Raw genomic sequence first — 25,422 nt, 5'->3', positions numbered from 1 at the left:
TTGCGTATTCCATTGCCTGAATTAGGTAATGCTAATGATAGAACTCTTGTGCTCCTTTTGGCTGGAGTACTGTGGTGGCTTGGAAGACATGTGGAATATAAAGTTGTTGTCAGCCCAACTTCTGTTTGGTTTAAAACAGAGGGTGGCAAGAAAGGGAAAGAACGATTAAGGCAAAGGAGGTCTGTCGCAAAGGAGAACATTCACCTGGTAGGTCAGACGAGGCCACAACTTGAAACAGGAGCCTTTGTTAGGGGTCAGAAGTACTACCTCGCCTATTGGTGTAAAAAAGGGGTGGCCATCCTGTGGCCCTCCAGATCTTGTTGGACTAAAACTCCCATCATCCTTGGCCATGGGCTTTGTTGGCTGGGGCCAGTGGGAGCTGGAGTCCAATAGCATCTGAAGGGCAACAGGTTCCCCATCCCTGGTGTATAGAATATTCCTTGCTGGTATGATGGATCTCCTTTAGCCAGACTTGTGTAGTGGTGCACAGGCTGACACCCCCACGCCCAGATATTCCTTAGGTTCCCAGTTCAAGACTACTTAGGGTTTTGAACTCTAAAATTAAAAACTTAGTAATAAAAATTCTCAGAAGGTTTGGCAGGCAGCTGATTGGTAACGTCACATGAAGTTGTAATATCTTTTTGCTCTGTCTGTTCTAGACGGCTTAACAAGGTCTCTGAACCCAATATGATGATGCCCTTTTTCCCCCTTGTCTCCTAGGAGAGAAACCATACAAGTGTACCTGGGAGGGCTGCACCTGGAAGTTTGCTCGTTCAGACGAACTGACGAGGCACTACCGCAAACACACAGGAGTGAAGCCGTTCAAGTGTGCAGACTGTGACCGGAGCTTTTCCCGTTCAGATCACTTGGCATTGCACCGCCGAAGGCACATGCTTGTCTGAAAGAGGCTACATTGTCAAAACAAAAAAAAATGGAAGTACCGAGAGCTGGGTCTCTTTTCACTGCGGTGCATTCAGCAGGGCTGAATCCCGTTTTGATGGCGTTAGCACAAAAGGGGGCATTCCATGTTGTCCCGTACACACAAAGAAGCAGGAACTGTAGTGCCACTGTTCCCTCTCCCATCTGAAGTCGGCTTTCCAGCATGGGCAAAGTTATCCCCTTCAGCTGGGAGATGATAGCCTAAATGCTACAAGAGCGGGCATTATTTTCTACCTGTGTCCTTTTAAAAGTATTTATGGCTTGTACCTTTTTCTCATCTGTCACACTTTTTTCTCCTGAAGAGTTACTGCTGTTACAAAGACCGGATATCATCAATATTTGAAAAGAACAAGCCCTCCGGACCTCCTCTTCGCCTCTTTCTCCTTTTTTAAAATTACTATCAAAACACTGCAAAATATCACCACACTCGATTGTTGAGTAATCAACAATCAACAAAGCCAGCTACACAGACTGGGAAGAGGAAGGATAAAAATGAAGCTCTTTGAAGCAAAAGGATTGCTCAGCACGCTTATGCAATAAAGATGGTGGTATTTTTTACATATTTACCCCTTTGTCATTACACCAGACTCTAGAGGCCACCGATATTTTAAAAAAATCCTTGTTTTAAAAAAAATCTCTTTCAGTTTTTGTTGGAATCTATAAAACAGGCATCAGTAACATTTCAGTGTGAAATAACTGTCTTTACATCTGTTTGCTTAACTTATCATAGGAAGAGATGATTAAAATGTAACATCCTGGTTCCACAACAGAAAAAATATGTTAGACCCACCATCCCTAAACCAACATAACATTCCTTGAAAATAAGGAATGTTGAAACATACATGTACATCGCTTCATCTCTCATCACTTTCTAGCTCAACAAGTGTTGACTCATAACTGAATGTGTGAACTGACCCCATTGCACAGCAAGTGTGGGAAGCAATGTGATAAAACCTTTTGATTGGCGGTGTTTGCTCTGCAATGGCTCATTCACACATGCAGGTCCATCAAGTTGATGCTGCAGTCACCATGCTGAACATGCATGTGTAAAACGAGCTTCTGTCCTGCTTGAGAAACTTACTTTCAGTCTAAATGTGCTTAGAGTTGTAGCCTCTTAAGAACCGCTGTTCCTGAAAAAGGAATTGAATGCATCAACAGGAACAGTGAAGAATGAGCTACTTTAAGCTGATTTCATGAGGTCTTGCTGTTTCCTAAACATAGAGCCTCAGTTCGGAAAAAGTAATTGTGACTAAGTCCTATTAAAAGCAGATGTTTGTTGTGACTAGTCTCATTTCAGCAAAACTTGGTCATGACTAAGTTGTGCTGGGTTGAGACAGAGTGGCCAGAATGGGTAGGCATTCCAAAAATGTGTGAAGAGTGACTGGAGCCAAAGAACTGCTCTATGTATATCAAGGAGCAATTTTGACAGATGGCATGCACTGATCCCAGTAACATTTTGTTCTGGAAGAAAGTAGCTATCATGGACAGCTTTTGCCCAAAAGTTCCCAAAGAAACTAAATGCCAACAATGTAGGTCTCTTGTTGCTGTGATCATGTTGTTTGAAGGTAATGAGAGTTAGAGCTTCCTTTTCCACCTATCATCCCATATATAACAGACGAGACAGGCTGCAACAACAACAAATTAAGCATTTGGTGGGCCACAGTCCCTGACTTTTCACACTCTGGCTTAAAATATTCTTTAAGATGTTTGCTTATATACTAGAAACCATATGTTTACACGGTTCGCCATTTGGAAATAGCTTATGAAGAGGGAGAGGCAGCCCACCTGCACATCCATCACACCGGCAATACATGCATTTAGCACCTCACAGTCCTGCCATGTGATTTTTAGTTGAAAGGACCAAGGGAAGTGCATGTACCAGTGTAAGCAAATATGTGCTAATGCGCATGGTATATCGTCACAGTGCAGCAGGGCACGTAAAAGTGATCATTACAATGCAGCAGGGCACTACACTGCATGTCCCATTTCCAAATGGCTGGCCATTGACACATAGCTTAATCATCTTTGGCTGGAAACGTTTGGTAGCTAGAGGATAGGAAAGTGTGATTAGAAGTTGGATCAACAAATTATAAATCATAAAAAGCATGTAAGAACGGGCTCCCTGGGTTACAGGCTATCTGAAGAATTCAAGCCAGACCTTTGAAACAAAGGAAGATTCTAAGTAATCCCTGCACAGTCCTATAATTGTTAACCTATTTCTAATGCGGAATATTAATGGCTTTCTTAGGAATTAGTCATACTGCAGCTCTTGGACACCTCAGATGTCTAAAATACTCAGCTGGCGACGGGATGTGTCATATATCCTAACATACTACGAGTGGTTTCTTGAAGATGAAATAACACAAAAAGCACAGAATCAAAGATCACTCTGTCCGCCACCTCTGGCCCTGTGCCCACAGCAATTGCACACATTTTCTACAAGTGTATACAAGTTATACCAAGCAGGATAGACACAGAATGCAAACCCTTTGGAGCTATCTGCAAACTCGATGGGCAGCAGGCAGCCAGATCTATGCACTTTTAAATTCCATTGATTTCCATGGGGATAGTGAAGCTTGTGCTGAAGCTCCTATATACATTAATTGGGATTAACAGAGCTTAACTGTGGCTGGATCATTCCCGACATTTGCAAGTCAGCTCTTGGTGCTGACAAAATCAGCCAGCCCTTCACTATACCATTTGAAGGACAAATTTCAGCATGACAACTTGTTTACAGAATGAGGGGAATTCCTAGATGAGGTGGTTTTGTTTTTTTCACAAAGCAGTTTTAAATTTGTTAGTATGGACTGAATGGGACAAGAGATTTTGTATTTCAGCTTTGCTTAACTGATGCCTAAAGATCCAGGGGTTCTCATTGTGCAAGGTAGCCCAATAGGTACAGGGGCTTCCCATCCAGACACAGGATGCAGCCCCCCCCCCAGCCCCAGGAAATAAAACAGCAAACCATGATTTATGGTTGAAATAAAACAGCAAACCATGATTTATGGTTGAAATAAAACAGCAAACCATGAAAACAGGCTGCAACTTTATTGATTACAGCAAGTAAGCAGGGTTGGCATGGCAGTAGGGGGATAATCCTCTTCCATTCCAACAGCCCTTGCTAAGGGAATGCTCGTCACCCAACCACCAGTTGGGAAGCTGCCTTGGGGTGTTGGCCAGCGTTAGACAAATGTGCAAGACAAATGCGCTTGGGATCCCACTGGGCAACCAGTGGCGGTGGGTGGGGGTGTGCTGTATGAGGCTAGGGGCGTGGCCTGTCCATACCCCATTAGACCCTTTATGGTGGTCCCCTTATGTTTGATCCTGCCCAATGCCATTTCCGCCTCAAATTGTGACAGAAGCACATGGCCGCCTAACAATTGAAGAAGCATTCACTGAGGGATAGGGGGGAAACCCCTACTCAACCAAGAGCCAATTTGATTGAGAGGATTTCTATCCAGCCCCAGTGACCCATTTAAGAAAAGCTCAGTGATGCACTAAAACCAAGAGAGGGTCGGTGGGTGGGGAATCGGGTGTGTGAAGAAAGAGGACAATGGCAGCAAGACTGAGGTCTTTAAAGGCCCAGGCATGCCCCGCCCCTTCCACGAGCTCTTGTGCGATCACCCAGGATTACAGGCAATCCCGGAAGAGCTGGAATGTCAGCAGGAGGATTGTTTCACAAAGTATTTCACTAGGAAAGGATGTTGCCAGACCTTCATGTTAACCTAATTGTATCATACCCTGAACGAGCTTCTGTTTAATTAATCACTAATAAACAGTAAGATATTTTTTTTAAAAATTAAATTGGTCTGAACAAAAACAACTCAAAAGTAACAATCACACATCAGTTTTTAAACAGCATGTGCATATTAAATGGCAGGGCCACAATTTAAGCGTTAATATAATATAGGCTAGTCTTTAACTAAATAATAAGCAGCCTTCACTATTCATTTTCCCTGCTGTGCAATCAGCTGTCACAGAAATCTAAGGAAATAGGATTGTGTGGAATGTGATCTTGGTTTTTCCATAGCTCTTTGTTTCTTCACTCCTTATGAATAGGCAGAACATCAAAGCATGCAAGAAACAACTCATAGAAGCTAGTTTTATCAGTAGCTATTAGACATGCTGGCTAAATGGAACCTACATGATCCAGCGCAGTATACTGAGGTTCACTGTTATGCCCTGCTTGTGAGTTTCTATTGTAAACAAGATGCTAGAGTGGAGAGCACTCGGACTGAGCTAGAAAGGCAAAGCTTATGTTGAATGACATAATGGCTTTCCTCGTCATATGCAGTTACGACAGCAAGGAGGAGTATATTTATAGTGGACACCTTAGGAAGGAAGGAGTTAGCTAAATTTAATACTGTAACGACTTTTTGTTTTTCTCATTAGGTTTATACATTTCCATGTCAGGGTTATCTCTCTAGCATCCCATTTTATTACCAACTGATATAGTCTTATAGTTCAATACATTTCAGTATTGGGACTTTCCTGCGATTAAATGCAACCCAAGGCCCTTCCAGACGTACCGTTTATAGCTGCCGTTTGTTCCAATGTTTTTTGGAGCAAAGTAGTAGCAGACCATCCACACCAACACTTGCTCATTGCTGTTTTGGGGGCAGTGATTGCACATTTTCCCAGCGGCACCAATGGCAGGATGGCTTTTGAAATGAGAAAACTTATGTGGCTCTACTCACACCTCTTGTTCCTTCAACCCATAAAAGCTGGAGTTATGAGCATGCATACAGGGTACTGATAGCCCTCTCATGGTTGTTGTGTTTTATGGGATTTTTTTGGTATTTGATTGCCTGTTGCCTTTGGGGTCTTTTTTTTTAATGTAACACCTGATAGCCTGGAATTCTGCTCATGGGAGAGATTAGGAGATTAGACAGCAGGAACTGCTTGGGTTCACTGTTTTGGCCTGAGCTAATCTCCTGCCAAAAAGCCAATGAAGGAAGAAAGGTGCAACCCAAAAGTCGCTCAAATAGCACATCCCAAACACTACACAACATGCAGGAAATTGCACAAAACAAATTAAAATATTGCAGAACCATTCCAATTCTTTCGCAAACATTGGAATTTTTTGCAATAGAAAAAAAGTGGTGTGATGACTGTAATGTTCCGGAACAGTGATGAATAACAACAGTATGTGGGAGCATCCCCCCGATGGGGCAGCAGCTATAGCTCTGCAAATGGTACATCTGGAAGGGCCCTTTGTCTCAGTACACAAGCAATGTATGTTTTGAACCATGTTCAAAGGCAAGAGAATGGCCTTCACAAAAGAAAGTGTGGAGGTGTTTTTGTTTTTAGCGCTGCTGTTAAAAGTAGCTTGCCACTAGAAAATGATTCCATTAGGAATGAAGTCATCCCTTCTCCAGTGATCTGTTCGTTAAAACTGTAAAGGGGAAAGTTCTCTTTCTTATGTTGCAGTTACACTGTTACTCTGCTGGAAAAGTGAATTCAAAAACATGTAGAGCTACACTTGTAAAACTATTTCAGGTAAAACTGGATGTACGTTCAGAAGTAAAACTTTGGAATTTCAGAAATGTTCACTTTTTGATACATTCGCTGTAAAATTTTGCCATATAAATTATACATGCAAAAAAAAGCTCCCTGATTATGAAGATGGCACACCCATGCAATTGTGCCCTATCTTTGGAGCAATAACTCGCTCAGACTAATGTGGAAAACCGTATATTGTATCATGTTAGATAGAATCTGACAGTATTTTCACTGAATATGGACCAGCTTGCGTTCCCTTTCACTGAAGATGGTACTGCCAAAATTAACCACATTTAAGCCCCATTGATTCTGATGGGAGAGCTGCAGTGACCCAGAACTGCCTCCAACAGAAATCAAAGTGGCACCAAAAATGCTTAAATTTGAGCTAATAAATAACCAAGGTTCTGATACACATAGCAGAAGAGGTGATATGATGTGGGTTCTTCTATGCAGTGCATCTGTTCCCACTTAGGTCCAGTTCATGAACTTCTTTCCCCCTCGTATTCATGGTAGAAGGGAATGTGCATGCCCGCTCCTCCAGGCGATTGTGTGAACTGGCCTTTTGTGAGCATCACATGCATTGTTGCTTGGGCAACCTCCCACGTGAGAAAATCTATTTTGTGGTAAACTGACAGCATCCAAGCTAACCTAGCCCAGCATATTATAGGGCAATGTAGTGATCCTTAGCACATCATCTTCTCTTTTAATTCATTTATTTTTTAAAAAATGAAACTATCAAGCACTTTGAAAGCAGCCCCTTTGCAATGTCAGTTCAAACAGGGAATAAAGAGGCAGTTACTCCTTACACTGTACCTTGTTGATTATGTTGACTTGGATGAAATAATCTGTTTAGGTTATTGCTGAGTAATTGGTTTTGCTTTAGATGCCATATCAATTTTACTTTCCTTGATCAGATGTATCCATTATTAATACTTGGGAACTTCTTATGTGTCATACCTTCCCAAAACAGCATTGAAGCAATACGCCGTTCCATGCAAATGTATCTTTGTACAAGGGTGTCTTTGATAACAGATAAATTCCTCAATGGCAAATAAAAATCAGTAGCCCTTTCAGGTTTGGGGGATATGGGGTTTTTGTTTTAAAAAAGGTACATCAAAATGTATTAGTGTATAAGTTTTTAAAACATTGATTTTTTTGCCCCTTTTTATTTTCACATGGAAAATACTGTAAGCTAAGCATAAGTTGCCATCAACGTCCTTTTGTCTCATGAACTCACCTACATGTCCCCACACAAGTGCACATGGCTAACTATGTGCATGTGTGTGATCTGAAATAAGATTTAATAATGCTTTCAAGAATTAAAAAAAAGAGTTGGAAATAGCTTTTCTTTAGGCTAAAACAATTTTACCTTATTAGGAAACCAGCTTGTATAACTGTATTATGCCTTTGCCTGTGTTTTATAGATGAAGATGTATAAACTTAAACTGCTATATTTTCACAGTTTCATTTTTAAAAAAAAAAACCCGTAACCGTGCAATGTGTACTCAACAAATCATGCCCATTGGTACTTTGAAATATGCTGACATCAAACCGATTGCAGTACCAACACCGTTTTTTAGTATGAACCTCAATTATATGGATACTGCTTCTTTACAACAAAAAAGAAAGAAAAGAAAATAGAATTGAAGGTATTTTACTGTACTTGTAACAGTTTCAATATTCTGTAATATATTATGTGATAGTGAAGAAGTATTTTCAAGCTCACAGTTTTTCACAGGATGTAAATAATTGAAATGAAGGATGTTTTTGAAACGAGCTTTTAGTTGTCATCACCAAAAATGTGCTCAGAAAATGCATTGCAAAGCCTTCATAATACAACTAACCATTTTTAAGAGGTGAGAAAGAATGATCAAGTTTGTCAAAGCAAGTCCCTGATGTATCATGCACTCTGGTTGCTTGGCTTTGTGATTACCTGATACTGTGTCAATATGGACAGTGGAGTCACTTTGACTTTCTGCAAGTTGGGGTGGAATGGGGGAACCAAAATGAAAATACCATTGGCCAGTATCCAGAGGCCTGTGGAACTGGTTTCATGTGCCCAAGGAACATTTTGGGTTTCTCAAGCAGCAGCCCTGCCATGATGCATGGTAAACCACTTTTGAAACTGACCCATGTTTCACTAACAATCTCTAACATGGCATGGGGACAGGGAAGGGGAGTTGAAAAGTAAATTGTTTTTCTTAAAAAAACAAACTGCAAGCCCTTGAATACGCTCAATGCCTCTCTTTGGATCATGATCTTCAGCTGCCAGATTTTCTGGCGATTTTTATGAACAGTAAACCTTTTAAGCTTTTAGCAGGATAAAGAAATCATCAGGACTTGCAGATGGAGGACATAATAGGTCACTTCACATCTTGCTGCTTCCAATTAACTGGAGTAACAATACCAATCTATTTACATGGTGGCAAAATGAGGTATCCCATAAGGTGTTTAATGGTGGTATGGGTGTCTTTACTCCAGTGACACCTGTTGGGAAGCCAATGGAAAGTCAATGCACATAATCCCATAATGTATTTGATAGTGGCATGGATGGCTTCACTCCATTGACACCGGTTTCGAAGCCAGGGCACGTGATGACTTTCTAGTGCCCATAATCTGGCCAGAAGAAGAAAGAGGCTGTTTCTGCTCTTTATACATTATAAAGGAGCAGACATTCTCCACCCTGGAAATCAGTCATGTGTGAAGTGGCCTCAAGCAAGGTCTTGATTTGTTGTGAGATATGGCCCATAGTTTTGATCAGCTAACTAGGGGAGTGGGGGTGGAATCACACATGCAAGGAGGCATTATTTCTATTGTTTAATATGGTAGACTTTTCATTAATTGTTATTCTTCTGGTTTTCCTCCTGTACCTTTTCAGCAGAATGCATCTGCACAACTAAAACAGGTAGTCCTTCTTACCTGATTCCAGCAGAATTTAACCTTTCAGATATATTTGTAGATCAAAATGATTCTGAGCTGGTTCGCACACTTACCAAGGATCCTCTTTGTGAGGTGAAGTGAGTCCCTCCCTTCCTTCCATAATTAAGATAAAATATGATGGAAGTGCTCCATCTGTATGACCAGATTCTCCTCAAAAAAGCAAGAGCACATCCGTCAGCCTCCACTTGTATACAATCCCAAGGATGAGGCAGTTGGTGCAGGGGGAGCTTTGGACCCACTCCTTCACATTGCAGAAAATGTCCTTGGCAGGTGAATGCCAAAAGAAAGAATGCGATAATGATCAGATGCTTTCTGTAAGAATCACTACAAATAAATCTCTAGAGGTGAAACAATTTGAAAAGTGCCTGTCTATGAACATTAGAGCAGATGGGGATGTTCCCTATACTTTTTACATAGCAATAAACTGCAATTGAATTGTTACACAATTCTGTTTTCAATGGGGGTGGGGGGTGGGGGGTGGGAGGAGGGAGTTCATGCGAATGCAACACAGCAAATCACCAAGTGCCATTTGTCTACTCTCTTCTGTGTTCAATTTACCCATTCTGCCCAATGTGGATGGGATTTCCATAGGCCTAGAAGAAGGAAATAAATTTACAGGTGACTTAGAAAAGGTTCCACAATAGCATCAGGTCATTCTGTTGTAGATATATAGCATTTCTGTTCTCTCATGCCCCTGCCAAAAAAAAAAAAAAGTTGATGTTTTTAGAATGTTGAGTAATAAAGCAGCCACGAGGACTAATATTGTCATTTCAGGCAACCACTGACACGCATTTTCTCAATAGAAGTAACTGCCAAAATGAAGCCCGTACCGATTTTGCCTAATATCCAACCACATTAGCAGCTGATGTGTAGTCAAATTCTCTTTTCTCCTCAGCAGGATGATGTGGATGGTTGAGCTAGTCATGGGTGAGCGCTCACTTTTGGGTTCATCTGCGTGGCCTCTTTTGATTAACACTGATGAGAATACCTCCCTTTGAACCAGTTGAGCAATACCCTTTTTCTAGGAGGACTGTAGAATGGCAAGAAATGGTCGCAGTGAATGGACTGATAGAGCAGATTGCTTTTTTTCAAACTGGGGTTTGTCTTAGAACTAGCAAGAAAGATAGCTGGAAAACGGAGAGGTATTTAAATAATGGTCAACAATTCCTGGTTTATCCTTTATTTTTTTAAAAATCTTAAAATACATGATCAACACAGGCTTTAAAAATGCCCATTTCCTAAATATACTTGACTTTCTATTGTATAATTTCACTGGTACATTAACCATGCAGTGTTTCATGATCATCCTTTAATTAATTTCAGCCTCTGATTTGTTTGCATAAACAAGGGTTAGTCAGAGAGGGCCGATAAATGAACACAAGCAAAGAGACTGAATCATTGGTGCCTCTCGGCTTACCTCACTTTCCCCTCAGTATACAGTAGCATTTCCTGAAGGATTCGGCTGTGGAGGCAATTCAGTATGCACTCAGAGGAAGCTGTCCTACCAAATCCTCGTTGAAATGAATGGGGATAGGGGAAAGGCCACCGCTCTGTGGTAGAGCCTCTGCCTTGCATGTAGAAAGTCCCAGGTTCAATCCCTGGGCTCTGGCGGTAGAGCTGGGAGAGGCTCGTCTCTGAAACCCAGTCAGTGTAGATAGTTCGGAGCTTGATGGACCAATGCGTCTGACTCAGGCTAAGGCAGCTTCCTACGGGATGACAAAGAAAAGCGTCTCAGTGGATTGTGGGGAGGGGGAGTACATGAAAGTATACTCTAGCATTCCTTGCTGAGCCCAGATTTACTCTTGAGTTGGGAACACGATCAAAAGCCGTGCAACTTGTGGACCCATCTGTCCGAACACAGGCCACCAGCTCTCTGTGATGGCTTACCGGGGGGTTCTGTACAATTCCTGCTTTCTGATGCCTGCATGTGACCTCAAGAATAGGATAGAGAGGTTAAGCACAGACTTCATGGCATAGACGGTGAATTATATTCAGCTGAGTGGGTCACAAGTTGTGCAGGCTGGTCCTACATCATTATTTCTGTGCAGATACCTTTTTTTTTTTTTGGCGACTCCTCCTTTTTAAGCAGCAGAGGCCGATGGCACCAATGACAGCGGGGCAATGAATCCATTCTGGGTTTTATTCCAAATTTTCAAGGAGCTCTCCAAGGTGCACTTGAAAATTTTTGGGCTAAAACCCGGAGCAGATTCACTGCCCCACTGACATTGGAGCCACCATCCTCCGCTGTTTTAAGAAAATAACCATACCCCAAACATCCCTTTCACGCGTCTCTGCTGCTTGCTACAAAGAGGAGGGGAGGCAAATGGTATTGCAAATGGTACATCAAAAGAATCAGTAAAATGCTGGACAGTTTGTGTTTGCTGATTCTTGTTAAGGCAAAAGCAAAGGGGAGGAGTGGGGAACTGGTTGCCTGAGAATGAGAAGAGGCAGACTCTGATGAAGTGATACCCTCTGAGCAAATTAGAAGGCCAGCTCCATCCCAGAGTGTATAGCTGCAGAGCACCAGTCACTTCTCTTTCTTGATACAAGCTATGGCAGACATTAGCCAGTGACCCGAGTGTCCGTATACCCAAAAGCACCCCAAAAAGTATTTAGGTATCCCAGTGGTAGCAAGCAAACCATACTTCCATTTTGCTTCATTTCAAATGGTTTTAAATGCAAACGTATCCCCCTGCCCCTTTTTAAGGCATTTAATTTCCACGTAGTTTCCTTCCAGTGCATCTATATGCTACGTAGCGGTTAAGCAACACCTATGTTATAAGTTGATTAATGATTATGTATGTGGTGTTCTTGTATTTATGTATAGTGTATCTATTGTAAATATACTCAGAGCTTTTCCTCTTCTTTACTGTAAAATTGTGATTTCTTGTTTTGTTTGCCCGATCATAATTGTAAAGGGAGTTCCCCCTAAAGAAACCCCATCAGAGGACAAGGACTTCATGAACAAGTGTTAACGTTTTTAATGGTGTCTCAGACATAATTCTGTTGGTGCATTGCTTTTATGTATTCAACTTTCCTATGAATTGAGCTGTGAATTGAAATAGAGTTTAAACCTTTAAATGTATGCATTGGTATAAATATCTGAATGGAGGCATGAAGGATAAATAAAGCATTTTGTATGGAACAGCCCCCACCCCTAATTATTACTCTGGACTGCTCTGAACTGTCTCAAAATGAAAGCTTTTTAAAAAACAAAACCTTTTCTATAAATGGTGGCTTTAAAAAAAAGATTTTCTTATTTGAAGAAACGCTGGTGCAGATTTGGATCTTGCAGATTGTGGAGAATTTGCATCATTGTCGTGCACTGAAAGTAGACGTAAAAAGTGGAAAGTTCTGATTGGGCCCAGCAACAACAGCACCCACACCTTCAGGCTGCTACTGGGACCCCAGCACCCTAACGGCCCACTGGCACCGACCACCACCACCCTGTGCCCTGGCCCCCTGTGCCAAGTGGTTGGGTCTGTGAACTTCCATTTAAAATTCCCAATGCCCTTGATAAAACATTGCTGTGAGACATTGTGGGAAATTTAACTGGCAACCCCCACTGGGGGCCATCACCATTTAGGCTTCCCACATTATGTAAGGGGCATTGTGGGAAATATAAATGGTGGCTTGCCACTAGCTAAATCTGCAGTCCCACTAATGTAGGAAGGGGCCACCAGAGGACAATATGCTGATGGTCCTCTCAGATGCGGAGACAGACCTGGTTTGGATGTTCTACATCAAAAGACCTTACGGACATGGTAAATAAGCTGCAAAGATACTGCTCTATATCGACCAGTCTGCAGCATTTCTAAAGCAAATATTACCAGCTGACAACCGGTCTTTTCAAAAGCTTAGGTTCAGATTAACATGGGCATCTAGGCCACTCTAGTGTTTCCCTAAAATCATATACAGCAAGCAAACTTATACTTACATATTCCATTTCTGAATGGGAAACTTGTTCGCATTTGGAGAGCAGGCATCCCATGGGGACCCCAATAGGGCTGCTTCCTTGACCATAGAGTTGCACATTTCTCTCCACACAGTTATGCACAACAATTTCTCAATTAGGGCTATAGTTCTTCAAGTGAGAGCTAGACATTCTGATTAAGGCGGTTATGCAAGCAGATGCTAACAGGAGGACAAGCACATTTCCCACCTTAAGCCCAGTTGTCCTGCCCAGAATTGGTCAACTATCCTTTATTTTGATCACTGGCAATCAAGATGGAGAAAAATATTGTATTGCTTCCTTTTGTCTCAGGAAGCCCCACAAGCTAGGCTTGTGGAGACAGAAGCCAAGCATTTTCTGGCATTCACAAACCACCCATGGAGATCAAATAGTGATCAATGTATTTAGAAAGGCTCGAACATATTTTCTTGACAAGAGGCCAGTTTTAGATGTTATGGGACACTCGGTTAGCTAATGTCGCCTCTGTGTGTATATACTTCTGGTGTGACTTTCAACCTGACAACTTGTGTGAGCTGGACAGCCATTTTGACCTCACACATCTCTTCAAATGGGACCTATATGGGTGACTGCTTCAGATATCACACCAGAAGCACAAAAAGAGGACAGTGATACTATTGTAATATTGCATTCAAGCACCGGAACACCATCCATACAGGCCAATAAAACAATTGTTGTGGAAACGCATTTATAATCTGATAAAGAAGGAAGCTATAAAGCTGGAAAACAAGGGGAAATTGGGGGGCAGGGTAATGAACCAGAAAAAGTAGAAGGAGCAAAAAGGTTGAGCAGAACTAACAGCTGGCTACTTGAGCATTGTATATTTGGCATCCAGTGTTTTCCAAAACTACCCTTTGAGAAGCTCAGTGTGGTAATATCAGAGCTTGGAAGTAATTCGTTAGGAAAAACAAATTACTGTAATTTATTACTTTTTTGAGGAACAAGTAGGTAATTTCTTTACATTTTGATTGTAATAGAATGAGGAGTAATTACATTACTTTTGAGCTGTAATTGTAATATTTCCAGCATTATTTTTGAGTGTTATTTGGGGGGGGAGCAGGGGAAGCATTCTGCTCCCGTGATTCATGGATGAAAATCGCATGCTTCTGTGCAGCGTCACTCTTCCCTCGTGCTCTATGGGTGTTTAGGAGACGATGAAGGAGGAGGTGGAGAGCGAGATGAGGGTGGAGTGGAGAGGAAATGGTTAGAAAAACGGATTGTGATGGAGAAGAATGGAGTGGAGGGAGAAAGAGGCTGGGGTGCAAGAAGGAAGCAGCAGAATGGACATGAAGAATTGCAAAGGTGAGAGATGACAATGTGGGGGTTGCAAAGCTCTAAGCAGTGGCCTCTGCCTCCCTCCCCTCTTACCAGACAAAAGCCTCCTCATAGCTGCGGCTTTGGGATGAGTGAGGGGCAGGCTGAAGTTGCAGCAGCAAGCAGCCAGGGTCCTGAAGAGCTGCTGCTTCCAGTTTTCTTTCCTGCCCTTCCTTTCTTCCTAACAACCAGAATGCATCTTCTTCTTCTGAGGAAGGTATTCCCTGGAAGTTCTTTTGTGCAAATTTTAAAATCTCCCTCCCCATGGCAAATGCAAAGAGTTCCAAACAGGCACTTGTTAAAAATGATTGTATAGTTAACTTACAGTACAATATATACAAGTCTACTCAGAAGTAAGTCTCTTTATGTTTAATGGAGCTTACTCCCAGGTAATCAAATTGGGTATAGAATTGCACTAATTAGGCAAGATAAGGACTAGTTGAAGCCTTGAAGCTGTACTAATTTGCAGGGGGAGGGAGAGAGAAAAATATAGTACAAAGATGCATCAATCTAGTTAAGGCAAGTAAAATTTGATGTCAGTAATGCAAAGACTAACCTGCAATCCAATATATGTCTACTCAGAAGTAAGTCCCATTGGGTTTAATGGGACTTACTCCCAGGCAAGTGTGTATGAGTACACACTTACCTGGGAGTAAGTCCCATTGAACCCAATGAAGCTTACTTCTGAGTAGACATGCATTGGATTGATTGCAGCCTTATTTCCTTTTGCAACCATTTTAATTCCGCCTTCTGTATCTTCACAACGGCCATGTGAGGTAGGTTGGGCTGAGACTTAGAGACTGGCCCAAGGCAGTAAATAAGCAAAAACAATGATGAGTAAAAATTTAAAATGTGAAAATGCTCATGATCAGAGTATTTTTGTCGCTGTTTGTCAAGGCTTTTTATGTGTTTTTATGTTTACTGCCTTATAACTTCTTTTTGCCTGAGAAAGTTGTATTTCTTACTGCTACAGATGTTCTTTTTTTAAAAAAATTGCCCAAATTCTGTAGTTGTTATTTTTTTAATATACTAGAGTTCTTTGCATGGTTTAGGGTTGGCATTGCAGGAGATCAGGCTCTTGTTCATTTACCCCCCGGGGGGCAAGTAGAAATTAAATGGAGTAAGCCTTTTCTACTATGGGAATACAATTATAAGGAAAGCTTCACCTGTTAACATTCTGTCTGTCAGACATCTTATTACTTGTGTGTGCCCCCCTCCCCAGATATACTTTTGATTTGTGAATGCTGTGACCATTGACATTCTCTCCCCCATTTATCTTTGCAACAACCCTGTGAGGCAGCTTAGGCTGAGACAATATATGTACATAAGCAGCAGTTGGTAGTTGTAGTTGGTATAGGGTTGCCAGGTTCAGGGCCTGAGACTGATCCTGTATCTTTAGGAGAAGAGAAGGTCAGCCAAGTGCAGGTGTTCTTGCAACACTGTAATGGGAAAAACCACAAGGTGGAATTCTCCCTTCCCCCTCCACAACTTTTAAAGATACAGAAGACCTCTTCGTTGCCAGGCCCAGCCTCCAAGAGGCCTTCTGTATCTTTAAAAGCTGTGCAGGGGGAAGGGAGAATTCCACCTTGTAGTTTTTCCCATTATAGTGTTGCAAGAACACCTGCACTTGGCTGGCTTTCTCTTCTGCTAAAGATACAGGATCAGTCTCAGGCCCTGAACCTGGCATCCCTAAGTTGGTACAGCATTAATAAAGTATAGCCCCTAAAATGCTGAAATGTATTTTAGTGGGGTCCAGTCCTATATATGTCTACTCCAAATTAAGCCTCATTGAGTTAAATGGATAAGTATATAGAATTGCAGATTAATTTTTACCTCTGAAAGGAATGTGCTGCCAGATACAGACTTTAAGAGACGTACTTTTCTGGATTGTGTTAGAAACAGGTGGATAGGTGGAAAGGGAGTTGTGTTAATCTAACTGGGTCTTCAACATAGTGCCCTCCAGATGTTGTTGGACTACAACTCCTATCAGTCTCAGACAACATAACCGATATCAGGGGTGATGGAAATTGTAGTCCTACAACATCGGGAGGGCACCAAGTTGGCTATCCCTGGTCTGTAAGACCCCCACAAGTAACTTTTGTACATACAAGAACATAAGAAGAGCCTGCTGGATCCGACCAGTGGCCCATCTAGTCCAGCATCCTGTTCTCACAGCAGCCAATCAGATTCCCTAAAGGGAAGCCCACAAGCAGGACCTGAGTGCACAAGCAGCACTCTCTTCACTTGTATTCCCAGCAACTGATATTCAGAAGCATTCTGTCTCTGACAGGGGAAGTAGAACATAGCCATCATGGCTAGGTGCTGCTGATAGCTTTATCCTCCATGAATTTGTCTAATCCTCTTTTAAAGCCATCCAAGTTAGTGCCCATCACTGCTTCTTGTGGTAGCAAATTCCACAGTTTCACTATATGCTGTGCAAGACCACATTTTTAATTGCAGGAGAAGCGATAACATTTATTCTGGTGGATTACTTTTGATATGTGCATTTTTTGTTTACCTACATTATGTCTCTTAAGTTCTGCTTCTGACAGTTCAATCATGCATACATGTCTACCCAATGAATTCAATGGGACTTACTCCCAGGTAAGTATGCACAGGATTACGTTATCTCTAAGTTATACTGTTGACAAAAAAAATTTTACAAAGGCAACTAGTAAAGTACTAAAGTTTGCATTTTTCTTTGATGATAGGGGATTGCCATATTGATAAAAATGTGTTTTAGTTGAAAGGGGTACTGTGGTGTTTTTGCAGCACAACACAGACATGCACAGTTATAAGATGGGGGATACTTTGCTCAGCAATACGACATGTGAGAAGGATCTTGGAATTGTCATTGATCTCAAGCTGAATATGAGCCAACAGTGTGATGTGGCTGCAAAAAAGGCAAATGCTATTTTAGGCTGCATTAACAGAAGTATAATTTCCAAATCGCGTGAAGTATTAGTTCCCCTCTATTCAGCACTGATTAGGCCTCATCTTGAATACTGCATCCAGTTCTGGTCTCCGCACTTCAAGAAGGATGCAGACAAACTGGAACAGGTTCAGAGGGCAACAAAGATGATCAGGGGACTGGAAACAAGACCCTATGAGGAGAGACTGAAAGAACTGGGCATGTTTAGCCTGGAGAAGAGACTGAGGGGAGATATGATAGCACTCTTCAAGTACATGAAAGGTTGTCACACAGAGGAGGGCTTGGATCTCTTCTCGGTCGTCCCAGAGTGCAGGACACGGAATAATGGGCTCATGTTGCAGGAAGCCAGATTTCGACTGGACATTAGGAAAAACTTCTTAACTGTTAGAGCCATACGACAATGGAACCAATTACCTAGAGAGGTAGTGGGCTCTCCAACACTGGAGGCCTTCAAGAGGCAGCTGGACAGCCATCTGTCGGGAATGCTTTGATTTAGATTCCTGCATTGAGCAGGGGGTTGGACTTGATGTTCTTAGAGGCCCCTTCCAACTCCACTATTCTATGATTCTATGCCTTCAAGCGCCGCAATAGAATGCCTGTTCAGTACTGGTGGCAATGTAATAACTGTAGAAAGACATTCCTTATCTGACATGCTCTTTGAGCAAAGATGAGACATATTGTAAAAGCAGCATTTGAAGTGTAAAATTTGATTTTGAGTGAAAAAGTCTAAGTGTGTTGGGATATCACCATTGCTGGGGTGGGTGGTAGATGTGAGATTCTGTTGTGCCATTCTGTTAATCTTATGGATAAAAAAAAATCCTGCTACTCTCTCTGTTTATTTTTAATGTTGATTTAGGCTACTTAGATGTGCAGCAGCCGAGGCCAGCACCCTGCAGGCACTACATTTTTTTAAAAAGTAACTTAAGTGCAATTGTAGCGATTACTTTTGATTAACGGTAAAGTAATCAGTTACTTTCAGAGCAACTGTAATTGTAATGGTAGTTTATTGCTTTTTGGGGCCATGCTAACAGTAATTGTAATTTATTACTTTTTAAAAGTAATCTTCCAAGCTCTGGGTAATATTGGAGAAGTCCTATCCCAGACCCACAGAAGGAGAGAATTACCTAGAGTTTCCATTTCTCTTATTTAACTAAGAAGCACACAAGGTTCAACTTTCTTTCTGTAGGAACATCCAAAAGGTACACTTTGAACATATTGCACTAAACCAAACTATGGCTCAGTGCAAACACAAGGCTGCGGGCTCCAGCAGAGGAGTGCTCCATTTGGTCCTCCAGACTTTGCTGAATTATAACTTCCATCAGCCCCAGCAAGCATGGCCAATGGCCAGGGATGATGAAAGTTGTAGTGCAGCAACATCTGAATGGCAAAAGGTTCCCCACACACACCTTACCATGTCATCTGAGCCTGGGCTCGTGGTTTGCCTTGCTGCAGGCAAATCACAAGGTTTAACAAAGGTTTGTCCTTGGTTTTACAGCATGAGATTTGTCTGGAGGAAACAAACCACAAGCCCATGTTCGAGCAACACACTAAGCCAAACCATAGCTTGGCTTATAGCAGCGCAGCAGCAGGGGAACTGGCAGAGGAATGCAGTGACCATGATCTCTCCAGGAACCATCACACACCAGGCCATAGTTTGGCTTAGTGCTATATGTGGACCAGTTCTTCGCCTCTTCCAGAATGGATGAGGGTGAATTTACTTTTAGGAGAGCTCTGGAGACCATTTCAAAGACTCTAAGAAGGTTTTGGGGGCGGGGTGTTGAGGGATACCAACTTCATGTATATTCTGTCCAGCTCTTTTCATCAAATGTACAGACTGAGAATGGGGAGGACCTACAGAAAAAACAGTTCTGGTTCTTTCTGTCTGAAAAAAGTTTCCATTTTCTGTCTCTTCAGAAGATTGATCACACTTATCTGATTTGCTGCTTCCCAAATGACACTTGGCAGGCAAGCTTGGCGCTGGTCTCATCACCACTAACCACTAGTCCCTTAGAGCCTCAGGCAACTGTAGCCTATTAGGCAAGGAGGCACATAAGGGTGTGTGTGTTCCTTTATGCTTTTTTACTTATTTCCCCTGGATTTCGATACATTCCACTTGGATGACTGTTTTGCAGGTAAGCGACACAAGAGGAAATGATGAATGAACAACAAGCTACCAACTGACAATTCTTCACTTAAAGGTGAAAGTGGTGATTTCCACTTATTTCACTCTCTCCCCTTTGTGAATACATCTACACATTGTCCACATGTAATGAAAATTTGCTATTCCAGGTTGATTAATTATAACATCACCCATACACATAGAATTTGGCAGGGTACCCACCATAAGCCAAAGACAGGCCCTACAGAGTTGACAATCCAGATTTGGAGTGGACAGCAAGGGAAGAGACGGAAAGAACACCCGAGCAAGGAGTTGTCTTTCTTTGTTCATGATTGCCTAGTTCTGTTATCATCCATTGATCACATTACCCAAGAGGCCTACCATTCATCTATCTGTGCAGGAAGCTTGGAATGTCCCAAGAAGTATTGAGGCACATACATACATGAGGATCACACACCCCTTGTTTCCCAGAGTTCCCTCGGCAAGGGTCAGAGGTAAATATTTCATCCAAAGGCATAACATTATTTATGACCTGCTAAAAACTTTTAGTTTTTAGCCTACTCAGATAAGTAATATTAACATGTACTTTTTAATTATTATTTTTAAACTGATTTTCTTTACATTTTGATAAATTTTAGGTCAACTTGTTTTTAAACTTCGATTTGATCAGTATTTTAAAATGAATAGGCAGTAGTGTGGTGGCAAATTCAGAAGTGCAGGGTCCCTTCATGTTAGTCACAGCCCCCTCCCCTTTTTTTGCTGCGGGGTTGAGAATGAGATCCTTCTCCCACAACAACAGACATCCCTAGGAGCCAATAAGTATGAAATAGGAGGGTGTTAGCTACTGAGAAGAGTCTTCTCAGTGGCTGACTCGCCTCCTTTCACTCTGATTGGTTCCAATCAGTAAGAAAGGACAAGGAAGCATGTTAGAAGACTCTTCTCAGTGGCTAAACACTCCCCATTCATGCTGATTGGCTTGTAGGATGCTAGAGACATTGGGACCCTGCTCCCAAAAAAGTAAGGGGCCTAAGACCCCCTGAGATCCTGAACAACTACATCCCTGGCCCCAGTGGTCTCCCAACCAGGCAGCTTACAGGATCAGCCAAGCCAGCTTAGCTCCAGCAGTAGAACTGTGTCATGTGCCTTCAACCTATTTGCTGGGCCACTTAAAGGATGCTTATGAGAGCTTTTGATCCATGTCAGTGAGTGTGAGTGAAAACCAGAGCGTTAATCAATAAGAGTAAAAAAAAAGTGTGACAGTATACAAGGGGTGTAGTTTGTGGGGCAATGCTTTAGAAAAGGCAGTAGAAGAAATATTCATGCACATGTAGAAAGACTGGATTCTTCATTTTCAGTCACTGGATGACTGTATCATCAAGTGATGACTTACATGTGCTTCCCATAGGCAACTGGTTGGCCGCTGTGGGAAAGGCTTCGATAGGCCTTTGGTATGATCCAGCAGGACTCTTCTTATGTTCTAATGTGTGAATCACCAAATATCATTTTTCATGAATCCCTGACGTTACCTTTCATCCCTGGTGTCACCTTCAAAGGATTAAGTTCAGGTACTCAACTGCTAGTCATCAAGTACTTAGCAATTTATGTTATGAGAAATGTGGTGATGCGCACACATGTCTGAACTTGCCCATACTACAGCCAACCTCTGTTTCAGTGAGAAAAACTGGTGAGCATTTGAACATGTATGTGTCCCTATAAATATGTGCATAGTGTATGTTGCCCTTTGCATCATATCAAGACTAGTCTAAGAAAATACCACCCAGAAGGTGAGGTGGGGGAGGTAAAAAACCTAGCCCTATTTTAAGGGTGACTTTGACAATGAGGCCAAAACATTGAGCATAGTCTAGTATTGGGGAATCACAGGCACAAATCCATGTGTCAGTTTGGCTTTCTTCCTCTCTTCCTTCTCCATCTGTTCATTTTTAATTGGGATCATTATTTCTCCAATAAAAACCAGAACAATAAAAAAAAACACCCAGAGCTTTCGAGCTAGAAAGAAACCATTTGGGGATTCTCAAAAACATTTTTAAAGCTAAGCCATATGCTGATTGTGATGGGATTCTTACTGGCTGGACAACTGATATAGCTGAAAGTGATATAGTCCCACAGCCCCCTTATATTGAGGATGCTTTATTGCTTGCTTGACAATATGTTAATTGTTCCGTTTCAGGCTGTTGTCTGGAGTTAATATTTTTGTTTTCCCAACAGTACTGTGAGTCCAAACTGCATCTCTTCCCACTAAGTCTGAGCTCTCCAATGAACGCCCACACAAGGCACCCACTTGACATGCTGCCTATGTCTGGGAAGCGAAGTCTTCTATTTGATTAAACAATGGTGGAATTGTCTTCTCCGTTGTGCTAATTCTGGTTTCGCATGCAACGTGAAGAATCCAGCACAATGAACACACCAGAATTGCGTTGCTTTTTCTTGCTTTGTCTCTTTTTCCCACCTTCTTTTTAACTTAAATGAAGCAGGAACAGAGCTTAACCATCTCCATAGAGCAGCAGCTGGCAACTTGGAGCCGGCGGCTAAATTCAGCCCCCCAAAAGCTGCGAGTTCACCCACCAAGTTAGGAAAATCCTAATCCTCCACCTACTCCAGACCTTCATCTTCCCCATCAACATTTTGGGATTGAAACCTGGAGCTTCTGTTTGGCTCAGTGCCACCTCTTTCAGCCATAGTGATGACTCAGCCCTGTTGCCAGGGTGGGGCAAATGGGTTCACCACCTCCCCGAGCTATGATTCACCCCCTGCCCCAGGATTTTTTGGGAAAACTGTCTTTTGAATTTGTGACGTGTCATATGATGACAGCCTCCATTTACAGAATGACAGCTTGTTTTAAAAGCAGCACAGGAGCCTCTGAAAAATTAGTGAATAAGGCAGGGCAAGTGCACTTTCCCTGACTGAGGGTGAATTTTTTGTGATACACCCTATAGTTACTTAAATGATCCTGAAAAAAACAGCCTGTATTAGAACTTTGTATTATGGACTAGAGTTAGACTCCACCCCTTGGACTTTCCTTTGCTCTGCTTTTCAGTTTCAGTTGTGTTCTCTTCCCAGCCAGCAATAAAAGAGCATGTTTGTATGCCTGCTGTAAGAAGTAAGAGTTTGTTTATTCTGCCATTATTTTGATTAATAGAGTAGGGTTGAGTGTGTAATGCTAAAGGGTGAAATAAAGAGATAAGTTAGAGCCATCTGAAAAAAATCTACCCTTTATCAGTTTAAAGCACCCACTACATTCACAGTCATAGTGGCTATTTTTTCTTCTTTTTCATCAGTATTTGATGGCAAAGGATGAAAACAGCCCTAGAGGAATAGAAATACTGCTGTGCACATGCTGGTTGGGTGGTCATCTAGGCTGTAACTCAAGCCTAATTTTTATTTTCCCAATGTGTGCAATTCAACACGAGGCCTTTTCAGGGTTTCTGTACAGAAAAATCAACCCAGCAACCAGTAAAAAAAATTTAAATTAATTTCCACAATTAGTTTCCAATTGCTTAGCCTTTATATAGCAATCAATTAAAAAAAAAACCTTGGTTGTCCAACAGAAACGAAAATCTAAAGGTCAGGAACAAGACTAGAAGGAAGGGCCCTCAAGGATGACTTAACAAACACTCCCTAAAGTATTCATTTTCTCTCTGTCCTTCCCTAAACTTGTAGTATGGACAGGTTTGTTTTTCAGGTCAAATCTAAAACTGAGACACCTAATCCAGCATCAAAGCCAAACTCAGGAGCTTCTTGTCATTACCAAAGCAGTTCAGCTTATGAAGAATCAGAACACAGGGACAAACCACAGATGAAAGAGGACTATAGCGATAGTCAGGCTTTTGAGTCTGGTATTCATGGGGATCTCTCAAAAAAGGGTAAGACAATTCAACATATTAAACTTGAGTAATGCAAATATGCACAGTCTCCGCATGAAGGAGGCGTGAGGGAGAAGGCCGCTGCCTTTCCCTTCTCCTGGCCTGGCCCTCACATCCTCTTCCCCAGTGCGAGGGGGATTGGCTGGTGCTTTGCACCTCTCCTCCTACAAATGCCCCACCTAGAAATGTGGCTGCCCCACCTAATAAGGAAGGCTGGCTACAGGGCGGACTTTAGTGAGGTGGTTCTTACTGGCTGTTTCTGCTTTCTCCTACTTTCTCCGTGGCTGACTTCCTAGCCATGGACTGTGGACTGGTCTTTACAGAACTGCAGAATCGGGTGTTCTGCTGGTGTGATGGATGCTGCCACAGACTCTGCATGTGAGCCCCTCAGCTCAGGTGTACCATCATATGTGGCCCAAATGTTTCCAATGAGCCCTATGTGTAGGAACACTAACGTCGTCTGAGGTAATACTGGAATTGCTGTGTATTCGCATAGGTGCACAATTTATTTCATTCCTTAGCAGAGGGTAGGCTCACATCCTTAGCATGAAATTTTAAGTACACTTTCCTTCAAGTTTTATTTTTCATTTATCAGATCTGCATGACCTGTACTTTCCATGCCGAACACAGAGTATCAGCCGTTTACTTCGGCCTGCCAAGATCCAGGCGGGCACCAAAACCAGGTTCACTGGGTGGCCGGTGTTTGACTTGGTGAGTCACAAGCAGGCCCAGTGAATGTATGTGTAAAGAGAGAAAGAAAGACAGCACACACCATTCCATAAAATGCCTTTGTAAAACCTCCTGGATAAATAAAACTTTTCTGAGGTGACTTTTTTTCATTGCACATGTAGGTTTCCATATGGAATATTAACAGAGAGAAACCAATAACAAAGCTGAGTTTTGCAAATGTAAATAGTGAAACCTGGGCCATCGATAAGCTCTATAAATCTCCACACACAGGTTGTTATTTAATCTTTATATACAGGTGCGTCTCAAGGTTATCTCCCTTGAGGGGCTTTTGTAACTTGTCATCCGCTTGCTCTTTTATCAGCCAAAAGCATTTCCCCTTGTAACTTTTATTGCTTTTTCTTGTGAAAGCTTAGCTGCTACAGAAGCATGTGTTGGTTCATGCATAATAAGCTGCCATATCTCCCTCTGTCCCCTTATCTGGGCAGCACTGCGCATTATACCAGCGCTGACCTAAGACATTTTGCTGCCTGAAGGGGAGCCCAGATGGCATTCTCCTCTGGTAGGTCTCACACAGAGGAATCTGCCTTTAGACTGAGCCAGACCATTGGTCCATCTAGCTCAATAGTGCCAACACTGACTGGCAGCGGCTCTCTGGGGTTTTAGCCAGGACTCCTTCCTAGCCCTACCTGGAGATGCTGGGGATTGAACCTGGGACCTTCTGCATGCAAAGCATGTGTTCTGCCAGTGAGCCATACCGCTTCTGATCTGTATCCCGTCCTAACTGCATCTATCCACCTCTTCCTGTTCATGGTCCTGCCTGCACATTCCATTGCCATTCCATTGGCAGTTTGCTAAACTAAGACAAATGCAAGGACAGGAGGGGAGGGTTGGTGGGTTCCCCCCCCTTTTTTGTATTTATTTATTTATTTATGTCACTTATATACCACCCATCTGGCCAGGTTCTCTGGATAGCTTGAATAGAAAATAAAATACAAAATACAATTCAGTATTTTTTAAAAAACAAGCAAACAAACCCTTAAGACTAAAATGTAAACCACAAAGAAGAAAGCCCAGGAGGTGGGGAAAAAACCCCAGCCAAAATCAGCATAAAATACAGCAGCTAGAACAAAAAAAT

General features: G+C 42.1%; 1 protein-coding gene and 1 long non-coding RNA gene across 15 annotated transcripts in view; both read left to right on the top strand.

Annotated features, from left to right (window-relative positions):
* KLF12 (KLF transcription factor 12) overlaps window positions 1-9,835 on the top strand; it is a 302,241-nt gene extending 292,406 nt beyond the window's left edge. For all 12 annotated transcript variants that reach the window (XM_061629982.1, XM_061629993.1, XM_061629990.1 and 9 more), the window contains one exon: window positions 721-9,835. In XM_061629982.1, the coding sequence (XP_061485966.1) occupies window positions 721-902 (182 nt within the window). In that variant the 3' untranslated portion in view covers window positions 903-9,835. The remainder of the gene's footprint in view (window positions 1-720) is intronic.
* A 4,717-nt stretch (window positions 9,836-14,552) lies between these two features.
* Window positions 14,553-22,851, top strand: LOC133385782 (uncharacterized). 3 transcript variants are annotated; one of them, XR_009762948.1, is made up of 5 exons: window positions 14,553-14,653; window positions 19,730-19,795; window positions 20,117-20,210; window positions 21,122-21,281; window positions 21,943-22,851. It is a non-coding gene; the product is annotated as an uncharacterized LOC133385782 (long non-coding RNA). The 3 variants fall into 3 exon arrangements; XR_009762950.1 differs by lacking the exon at window positions 19,730-19,795; XR_009762949.1 differs by lacking the exon at window positions 20,117-20,210.
* Window positions 22,852-25,422: the final 2,571 nt, after the last annotated feature.

Source organism: Rhineura floridana, chromosome 5 (genome assembly GCF_030035675.1).
Source record: "Rhineura floridana isolate rRhiFlo1 chromosome 5, rRhiFlo1.hap2, whole genome shotgun sequence".
NCBI lineage: Eukaryota > Metazoa > Chordata > Lepidosauria > Squamata > Rhineuridae > Rhineura > Rhineura floridana.
Note: the sequence above shows the minus strand (reverse complement) of the source record. Positions and strands in the feature narration are given on the sequence as shown.